Source organism: Dendropsophus ebraccatus, chromosome 5, assembly GCF_027789765.1.
Source record: "Dendropsophus ebraccatus isolate aDenEbr1 chromosome 5, aDenEbr1.pat, whole genome shotgun sequence".
NCBI lineage: Eukaryota > Metazoa > Chordata > Amphibia > Anura > Hylidae > Dendropsophus > Dendropsophus ebraccatus.
In genome coordinates, this window is record NC_091458.1 from 39,280,693 (window position 1) to 39,299,371 (window position 18,679).

Consider the following 18,679-nt stretch of genomic DNA (forward strand, 5'->3'; position numbering starts at 1 on the left):
TCCTTGCGGAACCTGTCCTTACGGACTCAGCGCTGAATCCAGCTTTCTATCTTTTTGAATGGGAGGGCTTGCGCGTCTCCATTCTCTGCGCGTCTCCGCTCAAAGAATTGACATGTCAATTCTTTCAGTGGAGGCGCACGAGCCTTCCCATTCAAAAAGATAGAAGGCTGTATTCCGTGCCGAGTCCGTGAGGACAGGCCCTAAGACAAGTAACAGTATCTTTCTCCTCTAGTGATCTTTCACTGCTAAATAGTGTTGAGCGAATTTGCCGAACGTTCAGGTTAGGCCAAACCCAAAGACTTGCCATTTGACTCCTGGTGGCTGGAGAAATTAGATGCAGCCCTATGGAGTCCTGGAAAATACTGGAAAAGGTTATACAGATTTGTAAACTACTTCTATTAAAAATTCTTAAGCTTTCCAGTACTAATCAGCTGCTTTATGTCCTGCAGGAAGTAGTGTATTCTTTCCAGTCTGACAGAGTGCTCTCTGCTGCCACCTCTGTCTGTGGCTGGAACTGTCCAGAGCATGAAAGGTTTTCTAGGGGGTTGGGTTCTATACAAGACAGTTCCTGACATGGACAGATGTGGCAGCAGAGAGCACAGTGTCAAACTGGAAAGAATATACCACCTCCTGCAGGGCATACAGCAGCTGATAAGTACCTTGAGATTTTTTAAATAAAAGTAATTTACAAATCTTTATAACTTTATGACACAAGTTCAATTAAGTGTCAGAGTACCCTTTAAATAGTAAATAAAAAAAAGGCATAGTAAGGTCAATCAATAAAAAAAGAGATGGATGAACACTTGACAAGGTGGGGTATTTGGATTGTGGATTAGCTAGAAGACTTTAAAATCCCTGTTTCTACATGTTGTTGTATGCAGACATCCAATTCTCTAGCACTTTGTTCACGTTTTATAGTTCCAATGTTTTATAGGCTATTGGGTCATACATTCCATGTCTTTGGCCTTCTACTATAATTCTAATGCCAGACCTTCTGGTCGCAGAAAAAAAAAAAGTTGGCGTTTCAATTCCCCAAGAAACTATTGATATTCTTTTCTTGCATTGTGTTCAAGGCAACCGACAAACAGAATGATGAGGTCAAAAAATAGATAAATCCTCCCAAAACAAAAGGGGCGGATTAGTGATATAGAATAGGCAGTGATGGGAAAAAGATGCTCGTGTGCATGGCTGATTGTATTCTTCAAGGGATTTAGTCACAATCTGATCAGCTTTCTCATGTTATACTGAATTCTCTCCACATTTTATTGTAATGTTTTTAGGTTCAGTATTCTGTGCCAGTATAATCCAGATACCATACCCATCCTTTTCCAGGTGGTCCATGGTATTTTACACTATTCTGGGTTAGTATACTTACCTGTCCCGCTCTGCTGCCAGGTTCCAGGCCGCCCGCCCGCTCTCTGCCGCTGTCAGTTATTTCAAAACACCCAGTGACACGCCATTCTCACCGTAAATGGTAGCTTGGCATAGGCTCTATACTGGCTATGCTGAGCCTCCATTTCCGGAAGGAACCATGTGTCACAGAGTGTTCTAAAAATTGCCCACAGCGACAGAGAGTGGGTGGCCCAGAATCCGGCAGAGGGGGCGGAACAGGTAAGTATATATCACTGACATGTCCCCCACAGCCTCGGCAGCACAGTTAAACGTAATATTAACCCCTTTAATACTGACGTCTGAGTTTGCTGGTCTTGATAAATTTCCTCCTTGGTCTGCAACTAGAAGTTATGGAGGTTAAGACACAAGCCAAATATGAGCCAAATTTAAGCATTCTCTCATGTGTTTTAGCAGGGCCGGATTAAGGTTGGTGGAGGCCCTGGGCAACAATTTTGTTGGGGGCCCCCTATTTCCTTCCCCCACAAATAAACCATACAGCAATCTATATAGGTGGCTGATTACTGTAGGGGACTTAGCACCTACCCCTCCTCAATCCTGGCTGTATGGCTCAGCATCCTCCTCTGTTCTGCATATGATGGTCCCTAGAGGCTGCAGTCCAGAGGAAGATGAAAGGCCCTAGAAACAGGATGGGGGAGGGGTGAGCATTGCGTTGGGTTCCCACTTAATTAAATGCGAGAACACAGCACTTAAGTACTTTCTGTGCTCTCTTGCCCACTGTGTTAGCCACCACAGCTAGCATATGCAGTTGTGAATCGCAGGCAGAACCTGGACTTGCCAAGTCTAGGTCCCATCTTCAGTTCCCAACCATATAAACTACCTGAAGCAGTAAAGAGAACCCAGAAAGTACTTAAAGGTTGTGTAGAATCTATAGCACACAAGCTATATATCATACACTGCACACAGGCTATATACCATACACTGCACACAGGCTATGTATCATACACTGCACACAGGCTATATACAGTATAATAGGCTGCACACAGGCTATATACCATACACTGCACACAGTCTATATATCATACACTGCACACAGGCTACATATCATACACTGCACACAGGCTACATATCATACACTGCACACAGGCTGTATATATCATACACTTTACACAGGCTACATGTGATATGCTGCACACAGGCGCTATATATATATATATATATATATACCCCTGCTGATATATGCCCCCATAGTATATACCCCTGCTCTGATATATGCCCCCATAGTATATACTCCTGCTCTGATATATGCCCCTATAGTATATACCCCTGCTCTGATATATGCCCCTACAGTATATGCCGCCTGCAATGATATATGCCCCTACAGTATATGCCGCCTGCTATGATATATGCCCCTGTAGTATATACCCCTGCTCTGATATATGCCCCTATAGTAAATATCCCTGCTCTGATGTGCCAATACAAAACAAAGCCTCATACTCACCTGATCTGGGCAGATGACAGGTCTTCTCTCCTCTGGCTCTTCTCTGTTCCTTCAGCCTGAAAGCCACTGTGACAGATCCTCCAGCATGCTTCAAGATGTTGCATCCCTGCTGGAGAGATCAGGTTTCCTTGCTAAGGTCCCACGCTGTCCTCTCCTCAGTGAGGGGGAGGGGAGAGGGGGGAGTGAGGACAGCGGCAGGAGACATCTACCCGGAAGCTTGACAGGAAGAATCCATTCAAAGACCCACCAGGGGGAGTCTAAGCCTGCCAGGAGGGAGATGCTTACACAGGATTAACCCTACACCTCCCTCCCTCCCTTCCTGGACAGCATGCAGTGTGGCCAGTGCCAGGTGTCCAGGTAGGGTTTCCACATGCTTTTTGCGCATGGGACTGGCTCCCAGACACCACTTCCAGGTTTGGGCTGGTGGAGGCCCCCTAGTGGTGGAGGCCCCTGGGCACGTGCCCCTGGTGCCCTCCCTTTAATCCGGCCCTGTGTTTTAGGCTACCCATACACATGAGCATAATCTTGATGGATGCTTGTAATAATCCACTATCACCCATATGAGGATTACATGTTTAATTTCACATTGTTGTGCTGTCTAGAGTGTCTGGAAGCGGCAGGCCTCCCTCTCTCCCATAGAATAAACCTACATCCTTTACCGAGAGGTCAGGGCGACATGGCTCAGGTATCCTCCTGCTATTTGCAAATGTTACCAAGTTGCTGCCAAAGTTGCTGTTTTTTAATCTATTAAAATATTTTCCTGCTTGTCTCTGGGCAGAGTGCAGTATTAAAGCCAAGAACATTTTCTCTTCAGAAGATTTCCCTTCTAGAAGTCCAGATTCATTTCTCCTCTTGATGCCAAATTTCAAGGATTCCTATGATTTTTGCTGCTGTTGTTGTTGTCAATCGCTGGGTTTGCCGTCCAAGATTTATAGACTGAAAACAGCTTTATCATTGGAAATAAAAACTGAAATACAGGCTTTATGGGATTCTTAGGAAGATTGGGAGGTGGAAGATTAATGGGCCTCTTCCAATGACAATCTAGTGTGCCGCTGGGCAGATGGGCTATTTTTATAAGGGGTTTGGTGGCGTTATGATTTATTATCTTTTGGCAGCCGGTTCAGATTATTATTTGTAATAAAATGTCTCCTTGTTTTTTTATTCAGAATTTAGCATCTTACTTTTTCCTTTTTTTAGGAATTATCCATTTGACATTGTGACCTTGCTGAACCTGGTTCTTTTCAAGGCTTCTGACACTAACCGGGAAATCTATGAAATCTCAGTGCAGCTAATGCAGGCAAGTACAAAAAGTCACTAAAATCAGGCAATATAAACTTTTTCCTTTTATTTTTGCAGGCGTCATAAAGCGGCCATAGTAAAGTAGATGTTCTATTGACAACCAGGACCTATGGCTGCCATCAAACCACATGGACGGTGAACACCAGCTTATGTTTTTCTGGGTTCATCTTAGATTTTCCTTACGCAATATTGAGCATTATTAGTCTTTGAAAGACAAGATGGTCTATATCGTAGAGGCACACTATAGTGAGAGGTCCCTGGTTGTTCAATCAGACTTTTTTTCTGGATCCTGTGTAGGATTTGTCTATCCATAAGAACTGCATTGTTCGAGAGTAGGGACTAAACCGAAGAGTCATGAAAGGGAAACTGGCTTCTTGTTCCAGGATCACAAAACCCATCACAAGGAGGGGGGCTCAGTTTTAATTTTTGGTATTTGGCCACATCTTTTCAACATCAATCAGCCGTAATGTTTTTCTGTAAAAATAGCACTGGCCCATCTGGTATCTGGCACCAAATTGTTAGCAACTAGAGATGAGCAAACCTGGAGCATGCTCGAGTCGATCCGAACCCGAACGTTCGGCATTTGATTAGCGGTGGCTGCTGAACCTGGATAAAGCCCTAAGGCTTTGTGGAAATCATAGATATAGTCATTGGCTGTATCCATGTTTTCCAGACAACCTTAGAGCTTTATCCAAGTTCTGCAGCCCCCGCTAATAAAATACCGAACGTTCGGGTTCGGAACGACTCGAACCCGAACCCGGTTCGCTCATCTCTATTAGCAACATATCCTTTAAAGAGACTCTACACATTAATTTTCTCCTCCCATACGAAGGCTGGTGAATGTGAAGAGCTGCCCTGTTTCCCGCCACTTAAAGGGTGTTCCATTTACCTGTTATGATGCTGGTCCCTACTGCAGTGCCAATTCACACTGTGCTTGCTGTTTAGCCCAGAACTTACTTTCACTGTGTAAGTCTTCCGTTGTACTAGTGTAAAGTCCTCCCATCCTGGTGCCATCTATTCCCGAAGTATGGATTTAGGGTCAGATCTAAATCAACGATCAACGACACGCAAGCAATTTTTCGACCATTGCCTGCAGGACGATTATCATTTAAATTCTAACGATTTAGGGATTTTCTGCATGATAATCATCCCGTGTAATAGGGCCTAAGTCTGCCGGTCATGTGCCCATTGTAGGTGAACAGGGTTCAGCACTGGCATTGGGACTGTCCTGCAGCTAGGTAGCTTCCTGTGTACAATGTCTTCTGTATATTCAGACACTTTCCTAGCAGCAGTAACTTTTTCATCCATTTTGTGCTACAGTAGTTCTTCTGTAGGATCAGACCTGACGTGATAACCTCCCCCCCACAAACACACATCAGTGAGCCTTGGGTGCCCATGACCATGTCGCTGGTTGACATTTTGTCTCCCTTAATCCACTGTAAGACAAAGGAGATGCTCTGACCCAGTCATTTTGTCATGACAATCTGTCCCTTGTCAGTTTCAGCTTTTTTATACTTAATTTTTACATTTATATCCATTTGACATGACAGAGCATATGACTAATCAATGTATGCTTTCCCACGGAGGCAGATTGTCTTAACAAGGTCAGATGTTGGTCAGTACAATATTATTTGACCCATATATGGCCCCAGTTAGGCCTATTCCATCTTGTTTCAGTTGCTTTTGACCAACAGAATTGAATAGTCCATAAAAGCCTGAAGGGACCATTATAAACCATGGGATCCATTCTAAAAACCGGAATCCCCCATGGATCCTTCAAAACAGAACATTCCAAGTATTACTAGATTATTTTTTAAAATAGTAATAAAACATTCAGAAATGACCAGATGAACAAAACGATAGCCCCATTGATACCAAGAAGAAAGTAACTGAATGTCTTAGGAATATTGTTAAAGATGGTAGCTGCTTTGTTCCAAATCTAATGATACCACAACCATATGATGAAGCTAAGAAAGTTAGGTTGAAACTGTTTGTTAGAGGTTACAATAGGTTGTTAGATCTTACTTAATTTAGTGGTACCTTTTTTTTTACATCTATATGGTTTTTATAGGATTTTGGTTTTTTTCTTAAAGGTCCTCGAAGGAAAACTCTTTGTGTACTCTAAGAAAGTAGCAGAGCAGAAGCCTGGAAGTATCCTGTATGGGACACATGGGGTTTTGCCGCCTTTGTATACCGTTTCATTAATCCGGTTATCCAACGAACTGGCCCGGATGTACCCTGAGCTGACTCTGCCCTTGTTTTCAGGTACTCCATACTTCACCACAATATGTATACTTGTTTGGTCCAGTTAGGTAGAGGGGGGCTGTGTTCACACCTAGGGAGAGATTTATCAAACATGCTGTAAAGTAAAACTGGCTCAGTTGCCCCTAGCAACCAATCAGATTCCACCTTTCATTTTCCAAAGAGTCTGTGAGGAATGAAAAGTGGAATCTGATTGGTTGCTAGGGCCAACTGAGACAGTTTCACTTTACACCATGTTTGATAAATCTCCCCCCTAGTATTTTGATCAGTATTTTACCCAAAACCAGGAGTAGGTCTAAAACATTGAAAAAGGTGAAAACATTTACGTTGTAGTTCCCTGTATTAGCTCCTCTACTTGTTATGGTTAAAAAATACAGCCCCAAATACTATTTGTGAACAAACACCCATTCTGTGTTACCACGTCTTACATACCTTTGCCTGGAAATATCTTTTCTTCATGTAAATGTTTAGAATGACTCTGACTTCCCGTATGGACGGCTCTAATTGCTTCATAATGAGAGGATTGTAACAGAGCCAAATTATACGGGTTATTTAGTTATTCTTGGAATCGTGGATTAAAATATAGCATTCATAGTAAACAGCCTCTGCTCTATCCCTCTGTAGCCCTGAATGAGATTTTATACTGTTTGATTTAACATCAAAACAAAGAGCATGTGGAAGTGAAACTAAGCAAAATTTTTAATTACGACCTATGCACCATAAACTGTACAAAGCCATAATTTAAAAATGTCCATTGCGATTAAAGGTGTTTTCTATGTTTCCTCATATTAAAGTAGAGGTGTTACTTAAAGTGTCACTGTCGTTAATTTTTTATTTTTTTTTTGCAGAAATCAAAGGCGATTTTAAGAAACTTTTTAATTGGGTTTATTAGCTGAAAAATGCATTTTAATCATGAAAAAGCAGTTTGAAGCTCTCCCCCTGTCTTTATGGTTCACTTATGGAAAGGGGTGGAGGGAGATGAGGCACCAAAACAGGACAGCAAAGGGTTAATTTACAGCTACATCACAGGGCTATCTCCTCTAAAGTCAGCACTGACCTCTCTGATCTCTGAATACCGGCTTTCACACAGGTCCCGCTGTGTAATCCTTTGTTCTCTGCTTGCGACGAATCTCCCTCCTCCCTCCTACCCTCTCCATAGGTTACACAGGGCTCGACTGATGTAAAAGAGTCGAGATTTCCTGATAATGAGCAGTGGATGAGAGAGGGGGAAAGTCTTTTTGAATGCAGATAATGGCATATTTGCCTAATAAACCTAATTACAAAGTTAATTAAAATCGCCTGGACTGATCTCTGCAAAAAAAATAAAAAATGACAGTCCTCTTGGCTTTCTCTGTCGTTTTGCTGAGGTTTTGCTTATGTGCAGCATATAGGCCGAGTGCATATAGCTGCAGTGTAAAGCATAAGGGAGGGAAAGAGCAGAAGCTGAGTGGACTGTATGTTACCAGTTGGGGAGGCATGTCTCTATAGATTATCCAATCAGAGCTGATAGTGGTAGGGCCAATTCACACTTAGCAAAACAAAACAAAAATTCTGAGAATTTCCGCTTGTTTTTCTCAGTGTGAACATGCTGGTAGACGGTATAGGGACACACCCATAACTGGTAACACCCAGTTGGCTATTTAGTCATACATTTCTAGTAAATTCTAGGAATTGCACAACACAGCTACAAGAAAAGATGATTCAGAATTGCTGTTTCATAGGGAATATGTATTTAGTAAAACAGACAGGTCAGGAGAAACCACAGAGCCACTTTAAGGTGAGAGCTACACTGAGACTTTCTGTAGTGTGACTTATTTATTACTATGGTGATACAGCCCAAAGGAATACATTGAGTTGCATGTAATCCTATGGACTAAACAAGTAGTAATTCTCCGGAAATTTCAGCCCTGGACCCTACAGAACTATGGCACTTTGCTATAATACAAGCAGAAGCTCACAATCCTTAAAGGGGTTATCTACCTAAGAGCTAAAAAAAATGAAATGCTAGCTTGTCTTATCATCTGCATGGAGATGATGTCTTGCCAATAGACAGCTAATCCGGCCCCCAGAAAGGAGATCACATGTCCTGTGTCTACAAAGGGAAGGAGGAAGAGGGAGCTGAGTGTTGTCAGAGTGGACCCAGAGTAGAGGATTTTAGACATTCAGAGCAGATAACTAAACGGAAAAAAAAAAAAAAGGAAAGGGTGCAAGATAGATTATACATGTAGACATAGGGTGGTATTTGGAAGATGGTATTGTTTAGAATATTGTTTTTGTTACCCGGATAACTCTTTAAGAAGAAGTTTGTGTTGAACAAAAAACATTAAGTGGTATTTCAGCCACTAGAAACTATCCACAGGATGGGGTATACAGATGCTGTAGTTTTTAGTTCCACTGATAACTATGTTGTCTTTACTCGTCGACTTTAACAGAAGTGAGCCAGCGATTCCCAACTACTCATCCTAATGGACGTCAGATCATGCTCACCTACCTGCTGCCTTGGCTGCATAACATTGAGCTGGTGGACAGTAGACTCCTCCTTCCAGACTCCAGCCCCAGCACCCCAGAAGAAGAACTCACCGATAAAGATGGAGAACCAATTGCCGCCTCTGGACTCAAAGGGAACGGATGGGGATCCCCAGAGGCCACCTCTCTAGTTCTTAATAATCTCATGTACATGACAGCAAAGGTAATAGTCATGGCAAATATGGTGCCTGTTGCCTACACGCACATATACAGCTTATGACAGCGAGGCTGGATAACATGACCTTCAGTTTGAGGATAAAATATTGACCTGTCTCTTGTTTCTTGAACAGTATGGAGATGAGGTGCCAGGACAGGAGGTGGAGAATGCCTGGAACGCCTTAGCCAATAATGAGAAGTGGAGCAACAACCTCCGTATAACCTTACAGTTCCTGATAAGCCTGTGTGGGGTCAGCAGCGATACCAATCTACTGCCTTATGTAAGATGAGAAACCTTTCCATTAGCCTAAATTTATATGTAATGTATATACCTGACGTTTTAGTCAGTCCAGGATAATTGTGGCAAAGAGGCAAATATCTCAAGTGTCATGGCCAAATCCAACACTAACACATGGGAACATGTAGCTATGATGGACGCAGGTAGCAATCGGAGACTAACAAATACCTCATGTGCTGCTTAGGCTTTGTCCACATCTGCGTCTTTGTTTCTGTTGTTCAGCTCCCTCAGAAGTTCATGCCAAGACTTGTAACAAAATGTCCAAAGCAAATGTGAACAAGCCGTCTCTTGAGAGAGATAATTAGCTTTTTCCCCCCCATAAAACATTGCTTGTAAACCCCATTCACCATCTGGGTCTTCCTGGGGGCGACCAGCTTTCCACCTAAACTATATCAATGACATCTTTTGGACGAACCAGCACACTGCTCTGTATTGTTGAGGGGCAGGACCCCCAAAATTGGTGTCTAGAAATACATGTCTCTCACCTTTTGTTTGTTTAAAGGGGTTATTCAGCACTCCAAAATTTTTAACAGGTGACTGCCATATTAGTAAACATAACAAACATTATATGCTTACCTCTTTGCACTTACGCAGTGTCCACATGTGGTTGCCGGTGTCTCCTGCTGTCTGTAGCAGCCATTAGTTCCAAGGCGAGCTTGTTGCGGGAGTAACAGCCCGCTCAGCCAATCACTGGCCACGGTGCTGTCCCGCCTCAGTCAGTGATTGGCTGAGCAGGCTGTCACTCCTGAGATGGGCTCGTCTCTGAAATAACAACGACTACAGACAGCGGGGAGAGCTATAGTCTTGCAGCTCCACAGCTGTTGAAAAACTACAATTCCCATCATGCCTTTGGCATAGCTACCATAAAAGCAGACCATGCAACTGCTTTGGGGCCTGAGCACTGAGGGGGCTTGCAGGCTCCTGGCCCTTTAACTATGACCCCCCCCCCCCCCCCCCCCAATAGAAAAAATTACCTGGCCTCATGCAGTCCTCTGGTGTTCTCTCTCTGTCCTCTGGTGCACAAGTGATTTTACTCAAGCACCAGGTTTCTTTGAGAACGAAAGGGGACTGCACCGGGCCAGATGAGTATGTGGGGGGCATAAAGAATTTGTGGGGCTCTGTACATTTTTTTTCCTATAGGGCCCCAATAATTCTAGCTACACCCCTGCCAGGCATGATGGGAATTGTAGTTTTGCAACAGAGAGTTTGACACCCCTGCACTACTTTCTACTAGAGAAAAGCTAATTTGAATTCTATTATCTCTTCAATGAGAACCAGAGCCCACACTTGAAAAAAAAGGTGACATAGGCTAGGTTAGGGGGTGATCTGGCTATGAACATTTCCAACATATCCAACAGGTTTGGTTTTTTTTTAATCTTCCAAAAATAGTCCATATTTATCTCAAAGAACATGTTATTTCTGATTCTCCAGATCAAAAAAGTGGCAATCTACTTGTGCAGAAATAACACCATCCAGACGATGGAAGAGCTTCTCTTTGAGCTTCAGCAGACTGATCCCGTGAACCCTATAGTTCAACATTGTGATAACCCTCCCTTCTATCGCTTCACCGCCAGCAACAAGGCCTCCGCCGCTCCCTCTGGTAACAAATGAATGTGTTTTTGATCTGATTTTTTATTTTTTTTTTCCTCTAGCTCCTTCATGCACTCTTAGCTTTTAACTAAAAAGTGCTGGTAGCAAAAGGGAATGATCTAAGAAAGCAGAATAAAGTCTTGTGTCTACAAGGATTTTATTCTTGTTGAGATACGGATAGGCATATTTGCTCTGGGAAATTCAACTCTCTCTTTTCCAGCGCATATAATCAGTTTTAGAGAAGCTCTACAAGGAAGATTAGTAGTTTGACACAGATTTTTTTTTTCTGGAACTTGACTGTATAAATCGCGTTCCTGCTTTAGATCAATAGAAGATAAAAGGTCAAAGCTTTTTCTACTGATTAAACAAGATATCGCTCCAGCGGATCAGTACACGGCTAAGCCAGAATCACTTCCTCATGTTAGAACACCAGGAATAAAATCTGTCACCACCAAGAATACAAAGAATATTCTGTTACTTGGCATTTGGCGAGGAAGCTTGTAGAAATGTAAATTGTGAATACAAAAAGATGCAAAGCAATAAAAGGCTGTGTTCACACAACGTATGTTTTGTATAAATCACGGCCGTTGTTTTTTGTAAGAGACCACTATGAGCCCCATGGGCTAGCGTTAATGTGTATTATGCTGGTTTACAGGGACAACCTCCAGCAGTAATACTGTTGTTGCTGGTCAAGATGGATTTCCTGATCTTGAAGACAGCAGAATGTCTAAAGACCAAGATGACAGGTGAGTATTAGAAATGATATCTACTGCTGTTTGTTGTCTTGCTCTCCAGTTCTCCACAGGGATTGCTGATTTTATATTGAAAGACTAGATTTCCCAGAAGATATAGGTTCACCCCTTTATGGTAACATCGTTCTGTAACTTGCTCAGGGTTAAAAAACGTTGAGCAGGTAGTTTTTTCATGTAGTTATAGGGAGTTAAGTGATACCAGTCCCTTAGCAAATGGTTATTGGATAGTTAGCGAATCATGGTTTCCTTCTAAGCTCAAAGTGTCAAAGAGAATGGCCTGAGCCACAGCATGCATGCCTCCTCTCACCCCCACTTTTTTTTTTTTTAATCTGATGTCTGAAGGGAGATCCCAGCTTATTGTAACCATACAGGAAAAAAGACTGTATGAAATGCAATATATGACAATGCTTGTAGCTCCAAATATATAATCCCCAGAAGAAGCTATTGTTTATGAAACATATGTTGTGTCTGAGTAGGCTCTACTTACTCCCCTATTTTTGTACATACTTTTTATAGTTTTTGTATTTACTCTTTTTGCTATAGTTTTACACATTTTGCACTTTTTTTTGCACTTTTTGTGAGTTTTCTATCTTCCTTGTATTTATTGATGTAACTATTGCCTCCATACATGCAATTTTGGGTAATCTGTGCTAACATTAGATATATATTCTAGCCCAACCCTTCATAAAACTCCTATAGATCCTCAATATATTGTCCATGAACCTCTATCTTCCCCCAAGCGATCTTCAGTTCAGCAAGGAGAGACAGATTATATATGACAAGCAACTAACTATGCAGTTCCCCTCTAATAAGCAAGACTACATTGTACGATACATACTAGTATATATTTTTTATAGAGTGGCACTTTATAATTTTATTACATCACTTAGTCTGGTTTATTCAGGATTCCTTGGCTTGGAATGATTCCATACCCTCAACACTTGTTCAGGCGAGCAGTCTGTCTGTATACTCTAGATAAATTCTTAATGTCCAGATGTTTTATTAATACGGTTGATGTAAAATAGAGATAAGGAAGTGAATAATGATTTTTGTGAAGCAAGACTGTATCAGGGCTTGTCTGATGCTTCCCTATTTCATAATTCACTAACTCCCATGTTGGGTGGTGGTGGTGGTTCTTGTGGTTTATGAAATTGCTATGGAATCTATTAAAGTCGTTGCCGTTATTTAAAGGGTTTAAACATTATCAGTATCTCGGTTTATTGGGGTGCAAACATTTCAGATCTGCTGTTTAGAGTGGCCGTGGTTCTTTATAAGGATATAGGGGGAGATTTATCAAACATGGTGTAAAGTAGAACTGGCCCAGTTTCCCCTAGCAACCAGTCAGATTCCACTATTCATTTTCCAAAGAGTCTGTGAAGAATGAAAAGTGGAATCTGATTGGTTGCTAGGGGCAACTGAGCCAGTTTCACTTTACACCATGGGGGAGACTTATCAAACATGGTGTAAAGTGAAACTGGCTCAGCTGCCCCTAGCAACCAATCAGATTCCACCTTCCATTCCTCACAGACTCTTTGGAAAATGAAAGGTGGAATCTGATTGGTTGCTAGGGGCAACTGAGCCAGTTTCACTTTACACCATGTTTGAGAAATCTCCCTCATAGTCGCTACATTGTTGACCAGGTATATAGGGAGCCATGGGCTGTCCAGGCATGATGGGAATTATAGTTTTGCAATGACTGTGGGGGCCGCAGGTTCCCCATCCTTGATCTACACCCTAAATGGTCGTCTTGACTCCCAAAATACATATTTTGTTAAGAAATATTTCTGTGTAAATATTATAGTTTCTTATCAGATCACAAGTGCAGAACACCTGACCATTCCTGTAAGCAGATTTCATTACTCTGAACCACCACAGGCCCTGTGGGCGTTGACTGACTGCCGACAGCATTTGGTATATACAGATGTGTTATAGAAAGATAGTTATTGAACATAGTGTCTCAGTATTTTTTAAAGAGAAGTCCCACCAACTGCAAAAACTGCAGGTAGGCCGGGGGTGGGTGAGAAAATAACAAACAAGTGAACTCACCGATCCCCGTTGAGTTGATAGATATAGTGTTTTGTGGGGAAATTTTCAGGGTACCTTGTTATTTTTTCATGTAGACCTCTTCTCATTCTGGGATAAGTAGTCAAGTGGGCGGTCCTACTCAATCATTGACAGCTCTATGTGTATAAGTTTGTATATAGATAGTACTGTCAATCACTGAGCAGAACCGCCCCCATGGCTATTTAGCTCAGAGATTTACATTAATAAATTACTAGTTAGGCTGGGTTCACGCTGCGTTTTAGAAGTCCGCTTAACGGTTCCATTACTACCTCATTCTACCTCATACCTCATCAGGGTGTAAGAGGAGAGAAGTTTAAAAAAAAAATTAGATTAATAGGTTCCAGAAAGTTATACAGATGTGTAACTTACCTCTATTCACAAATGTCAATTCTTCCAGTACTTATCAGCTGCTGAATGTCCTGCAGGAAGTGGTATATTCTTTCCAGTCTGACACAGTGCTCTCTGTTGCCACCTTTGTCTGTGACAGAAACTGTCCAAAGCAAGAGATTTTTTTCTAGGAGGATTTGCTACTACTCTGCACAGTTCCTGACACAGACTGAGGTGGCAGCAGAGAGCACCATGTAAGACTGGAAAGAATACACCACTTCCTGCAGGACATACAGCAGCTGGGAAGTACTTGGATGACTTACAATTCTATATAACTTTCAAAAAAAGATTTATCTGGAATTCCCCTTTTGATTCAGTGTTTTAGCATACAATGAACTGCCCTCCTTTCTCTTGGTGACATGGAGATGAATAGAAATGCTGGTAACCTCTCTATTCATGCAGAAACCCCCGCATCTATGAGACATTTATGGCATATCCTGTGAATATGCTGTACCCTCTTAACAGGTTTCTCATAACCATGCTATAACACTGTTTATTTGACTCTAGGTTTGGGAACATCATCAGAGCTCACACTAGACTCGAGTCAAGATACAGCAACAGTTCTGGAGGATCCTATGATGATGATAAAAGTAAGTGCAGCAATACATTAAAGAGAGACTCCTCTTGAACAAGTAGACCAGGGATGGGGAACCTTCGGCCCTGCAGCTGTTGCCAAAGCACATTTCCCATCAAAGCGAAAGCTGGAGGGCCGAAGGTTCCCCGTCCCTAAACTAGACTATCAGTGTTAGAAAACATATTTCAGTTTCATCTGCTAAATGTTGTTTTTATACCTCCTCTCCTGTTCTAGATGACCCAGTGTCTCCTTATATCAGCTGGATGTTAAATATAGTGGAGAGTAACCAGCCGCAGCCTCTGCCCATGCCCTGCAATGGGGGCTGTTGGGCACCACTTGTAGACTACCTCCCTGAGACTATTACCCCCCGGGGACCTCTGCATAGGTGAGAATCACTGAGCGCACATGTGGAAACCCTGTGCATGTGTTGTGCATTATAATTTATTATCAGTTTTTATAACCTGTATAGTCGCCCTTCATTGACGCTATAATCTTGTTCTGTATATGTTGATACAATGTGCACTCCTCTACTTTGTCTACTGCAAGTACACTAGTATACAGTCATGTTAAAGGGGTACTCTAGCAAAAAATCAACTGGTGCCAGAGATTTGTAATTTACTTCTATTAAAAAAATCTCAGTTCTTCCAGTACTTATGAGCTGCTGTATGTCCTGCAAGAAGTGGTGTATTCTTTCCAGTCTGACACAGTACATATGTGACTAATAGACATTATATATGCTTTATCATCCAGGATGTCTGGCTGAATTACTCTCTTTTTTCACCTATAAATGTGCAAGCACTTGGCCAAACACAAAGCATGTGTACATGGTAATTGGAAGGGATAGTGGCTGAGAGCAAGGGTGCCTCTACTGGGCATTTCTAGTAATGCATTTCACCTATATGTTTATGTACATTCTTCAAAGCTTGATCTACATTGTAATATTCATACTCCTTAAGAATGTCATTTATTTAAATTTAGAATTCCGGACAGTTTCCAGATGCGCATCCAAAGCTCTCCAGATTTCTTGATGCCCCCATAGGGTTCTATGGGGCATCAATATCGGAATTCCAAACAATTATTGGACATGACTGTCCATTCCCAATAGAACCGTAGAAACCCATAGAAAACCTCTTCTGCTCTGGACAGTTCCTGTCTCGGCCAGAGATGTCAGCAGAGAGCACTGCGTCAGACTGAAAATAAAACAACACTTCCTGCAGGACATACTGTACAACAGCTGATAAGTATAGAAGGACTTGAGATTTTTTAATAGAAGTAAATTACAAATCTATATAACTTTCTGACACCAGTTGATTTGAAAGTAAAAAGATTTTCGCTGGACAACCCCTTTCTGGACAGTTCCTGACATAGACAGAGGTGGCAGCAGAGTATCATGTCAGAATGTGGAGAAAAAAAACTCCACTTCCTGCAGGACATACAGCAGCTGATAAGTACTGGAAGACTTGAGATTGGAAAAACTATTTTTTTTTCTAGAGCACCCCTTTAAACGTTTCACTTAGTCACTAGCTGTAAGAGCATGTTTTTTATATAGAATTGTACTGAGGGTAAAATGCATGCCTATGTGCTCAGTGCAAATCAGATAGGAACATATAATACACCGGGCTAGATGAAAGGTTAAGAAGTTTACTATCTAATCATTTCCTTTTGCGATGTTGTAGGCGATGTGGTCTTATAAGTAGAAGTGAGGTGTGGTCCCTTATCTGGAGCAGGTTAAGCAACAGACCTAACGTCAGGAATGCAGATGTCCGACCCCGAGTAACAGACAGGAAACGTCTGATGATGGCAGGGCTGTGATAGGCGCCTCTTGTTAGTTCATTGCTAAGTACACAGCCTGCCCACGTGAGCTGCTGTTATCAGTGCTGACATTTTTGGCATTACTTTCCCTGCTAGCGTTAAAAGCCCTTAAAGAAACATAAAGCAGACATGTACCTTCAGCCCATAACCGAACCCGCATCTAAGAGAAACAGCCAAGACGTTACAGCAGTGAGGGTTTTATTCTTCTTAGAAAAGCAACAATTATATGTGGAAAGTGGATATAATAAAATGTGCATTCTGATGAACTCATTGCTGTATGTGGCTTGCACCTAGGTGTAATATCGCTGTGATATTCATGACGGAAATGGTGGTGGATCACAGTGTGAGAGAAGACTGGGCCCTTCACCTCCCGCTGCTGCTCCATGCTCTCTTCTTAGGCAAGTGCCATGTCTCTCATTGACTTGGGTCTTCTTAAAGGGAACTTGTCACCAAAATTCTATTTTATATATTGAGTTGAAATGTTTCTCCAGCCCTGCTCTTTCCTCTCCTGAGTAATATTTTAGGCAAATTTATGACTAGGACAAAAGTATTGCAGTTTACACCTATTGTCTTTGGTAGGGCTGTACTGCAGTCATAGACACAACCCATGTAGAAACTGGATGACTGTTAAGAAAAAATAATAATACTAATAATAATAAAATTTCCCTTTTTTTATTATCACTGAATTTACCTATATTGGAGGCAGGAATAACCTGTAATACTAATTTCCAAAGTTTCCATCAGGGTATGTTCACACCAGGCCACGTTCAGGGGCTCTATCTGTGTAAGGGCCAAATGGTATGTTGGCATATATACGATGGCATACATGTGCTGTAGATTTCAATAGACTAAACACAGTCTACCAGTGAATACATTGTCCATGTCCTATTATATGCAGTCTATTTGCAGGGCTTAAAGGGGTTGTTCGGTCATTACTGTGGGAAACATAATAAACCTGTTATTCCAGTGTCTGCCACTATCCTCATTGTCAAAGCTTCTGCGGACATGTTATATAGATAGAAAAGTTCACTTGGCATATACAGAATGGATTTTTGCTTGTTGTCCATGCCGAGCGGTCACTTCCTGTCCACACAGCTCTTCAGCGAAAGGTTTGAAGATGAGGATAGCGGTAGACACCATTTGGCCTGGAAACCGGCAATTGTAGGGGAGCAGAAAGGGTAAGTATATATACAGGGTGGTCCAAAAGTAGGTGGACAGTATGTGTAATAGGGTTATGAAGGAGGAGATTTATCAAACATGGTGTAAAGTGAAACTGGCAGAATGGTATATCATGGTGTACCAGTGCCATGTCAGCTCATTTCATTGGATCAAACAGTCTACAAGTGACTGCATTCTGTTAATTTCCAGTTATTTTGTGGGGTGCAGGAGGCCATGTTTTTAAAGGGGTTGTCTGGCCATTATTGATAATTTAGTATGTTGTTGTTGGGGCTCTGGGGAACATAATACAGGGTGGTCCAAAAGTAGGTGTACAGTATGTGTAATAGGGCTATGAATCGGGGGAGATTTATCAAACATGGTGTAAAGTAGAACTGGCCCAGTTGCCCCTAGCAACCAATAATATTCCACCTTTCATTTTCCAAAGAGTCTGTGAAGAATGAAATGTGGAATCTGATTGGTTGCTAGGGGCAACTGAGCCAGTTTCACTTTACACCGTGTTTGATAAATCTCCCCCGATTCATAACCCTATTACACATACTGTCCACCTACTTTTGGACCACCCTGTATTATGTTCCCCAGAGCCCCAACAACAACATACTACATTATCAATAATGACCAGACAACCCCTTTAAAAACATGGCCTCCTGCACCCCACAAAATAACTGGAAATTAACAGAATGCAGTCACTTGTAGACTGTTTGGTCCAATGAAATGAGCTGACATGGCACTGGTACACCCTGATATACCATTCTGCCAGTATGCCTATATATCCTAGCAATGGAGGCTACTTACCTGATGTGAATATAGCTTCAGTCCAATCTGTTATATAATTTATTATCTTAACGCCATGGCTCTATTATGTGTAAGATCTGACAAAAAAAATCTTTTATATATTGTGAAATGAACTTTGCGCTTCGGTTAAAGTTTAA

General features: G+C 41.9%; 1 protein-coding gene across 9 annotated transcripts in view; it reads left to right on the forward strand.

Moving 5' to 3' along the window:
* The window catches only part of FRY (FRY microtubule binding protein), a 286,128-nt gene that overhangs the window by 213,261 nt on the left and 54,188 nt on the right, over positions 1 to 18,679 (forward strand). For all 9 annotated transcript variants that reach the window (XM_069969891.1, XM_069969894.1, XM_069969885.1 and 6 more), the window contains 9 exons: positions 4,049 to 4,148; positions 6,244 to 6,415; positions 8,845 to 9,101; positions 9,229 to 9,375; positions 10,824 to 10,992; positions 11,638 to 11,728; positions 14,693 to 14,775; positions 14,994 to 15,144; positions 16,866 to 16,969. In XM_069969891.1, the coding sequence (XP_069825992.1) occupies positions 4,049 to 4,148; positions 6,244 to 6,415; positions 8,845 to 9,101; positions 9,229 to 9,375; positions 10,824 to 10,992; positions 11,638 to 11,728; positions 14,693 to 14,775; positions 14,994 to 15,144; positions 16,866 to 16,969 (1,274 nt within the window). The remainder of the gene's footprint in view (positions 1 to 4,048; positions 4,149 to 6,243; positions 6,416 to 8,844; positions 9,102 to 9,228; positions 9,376 to 10,823; positions 10,993 to 11,637; positions 11,729 to 14,692; positions 14,776 to 14,993; positions 15,145 to 16,865; positions 16,970 to 18,679) is intronic.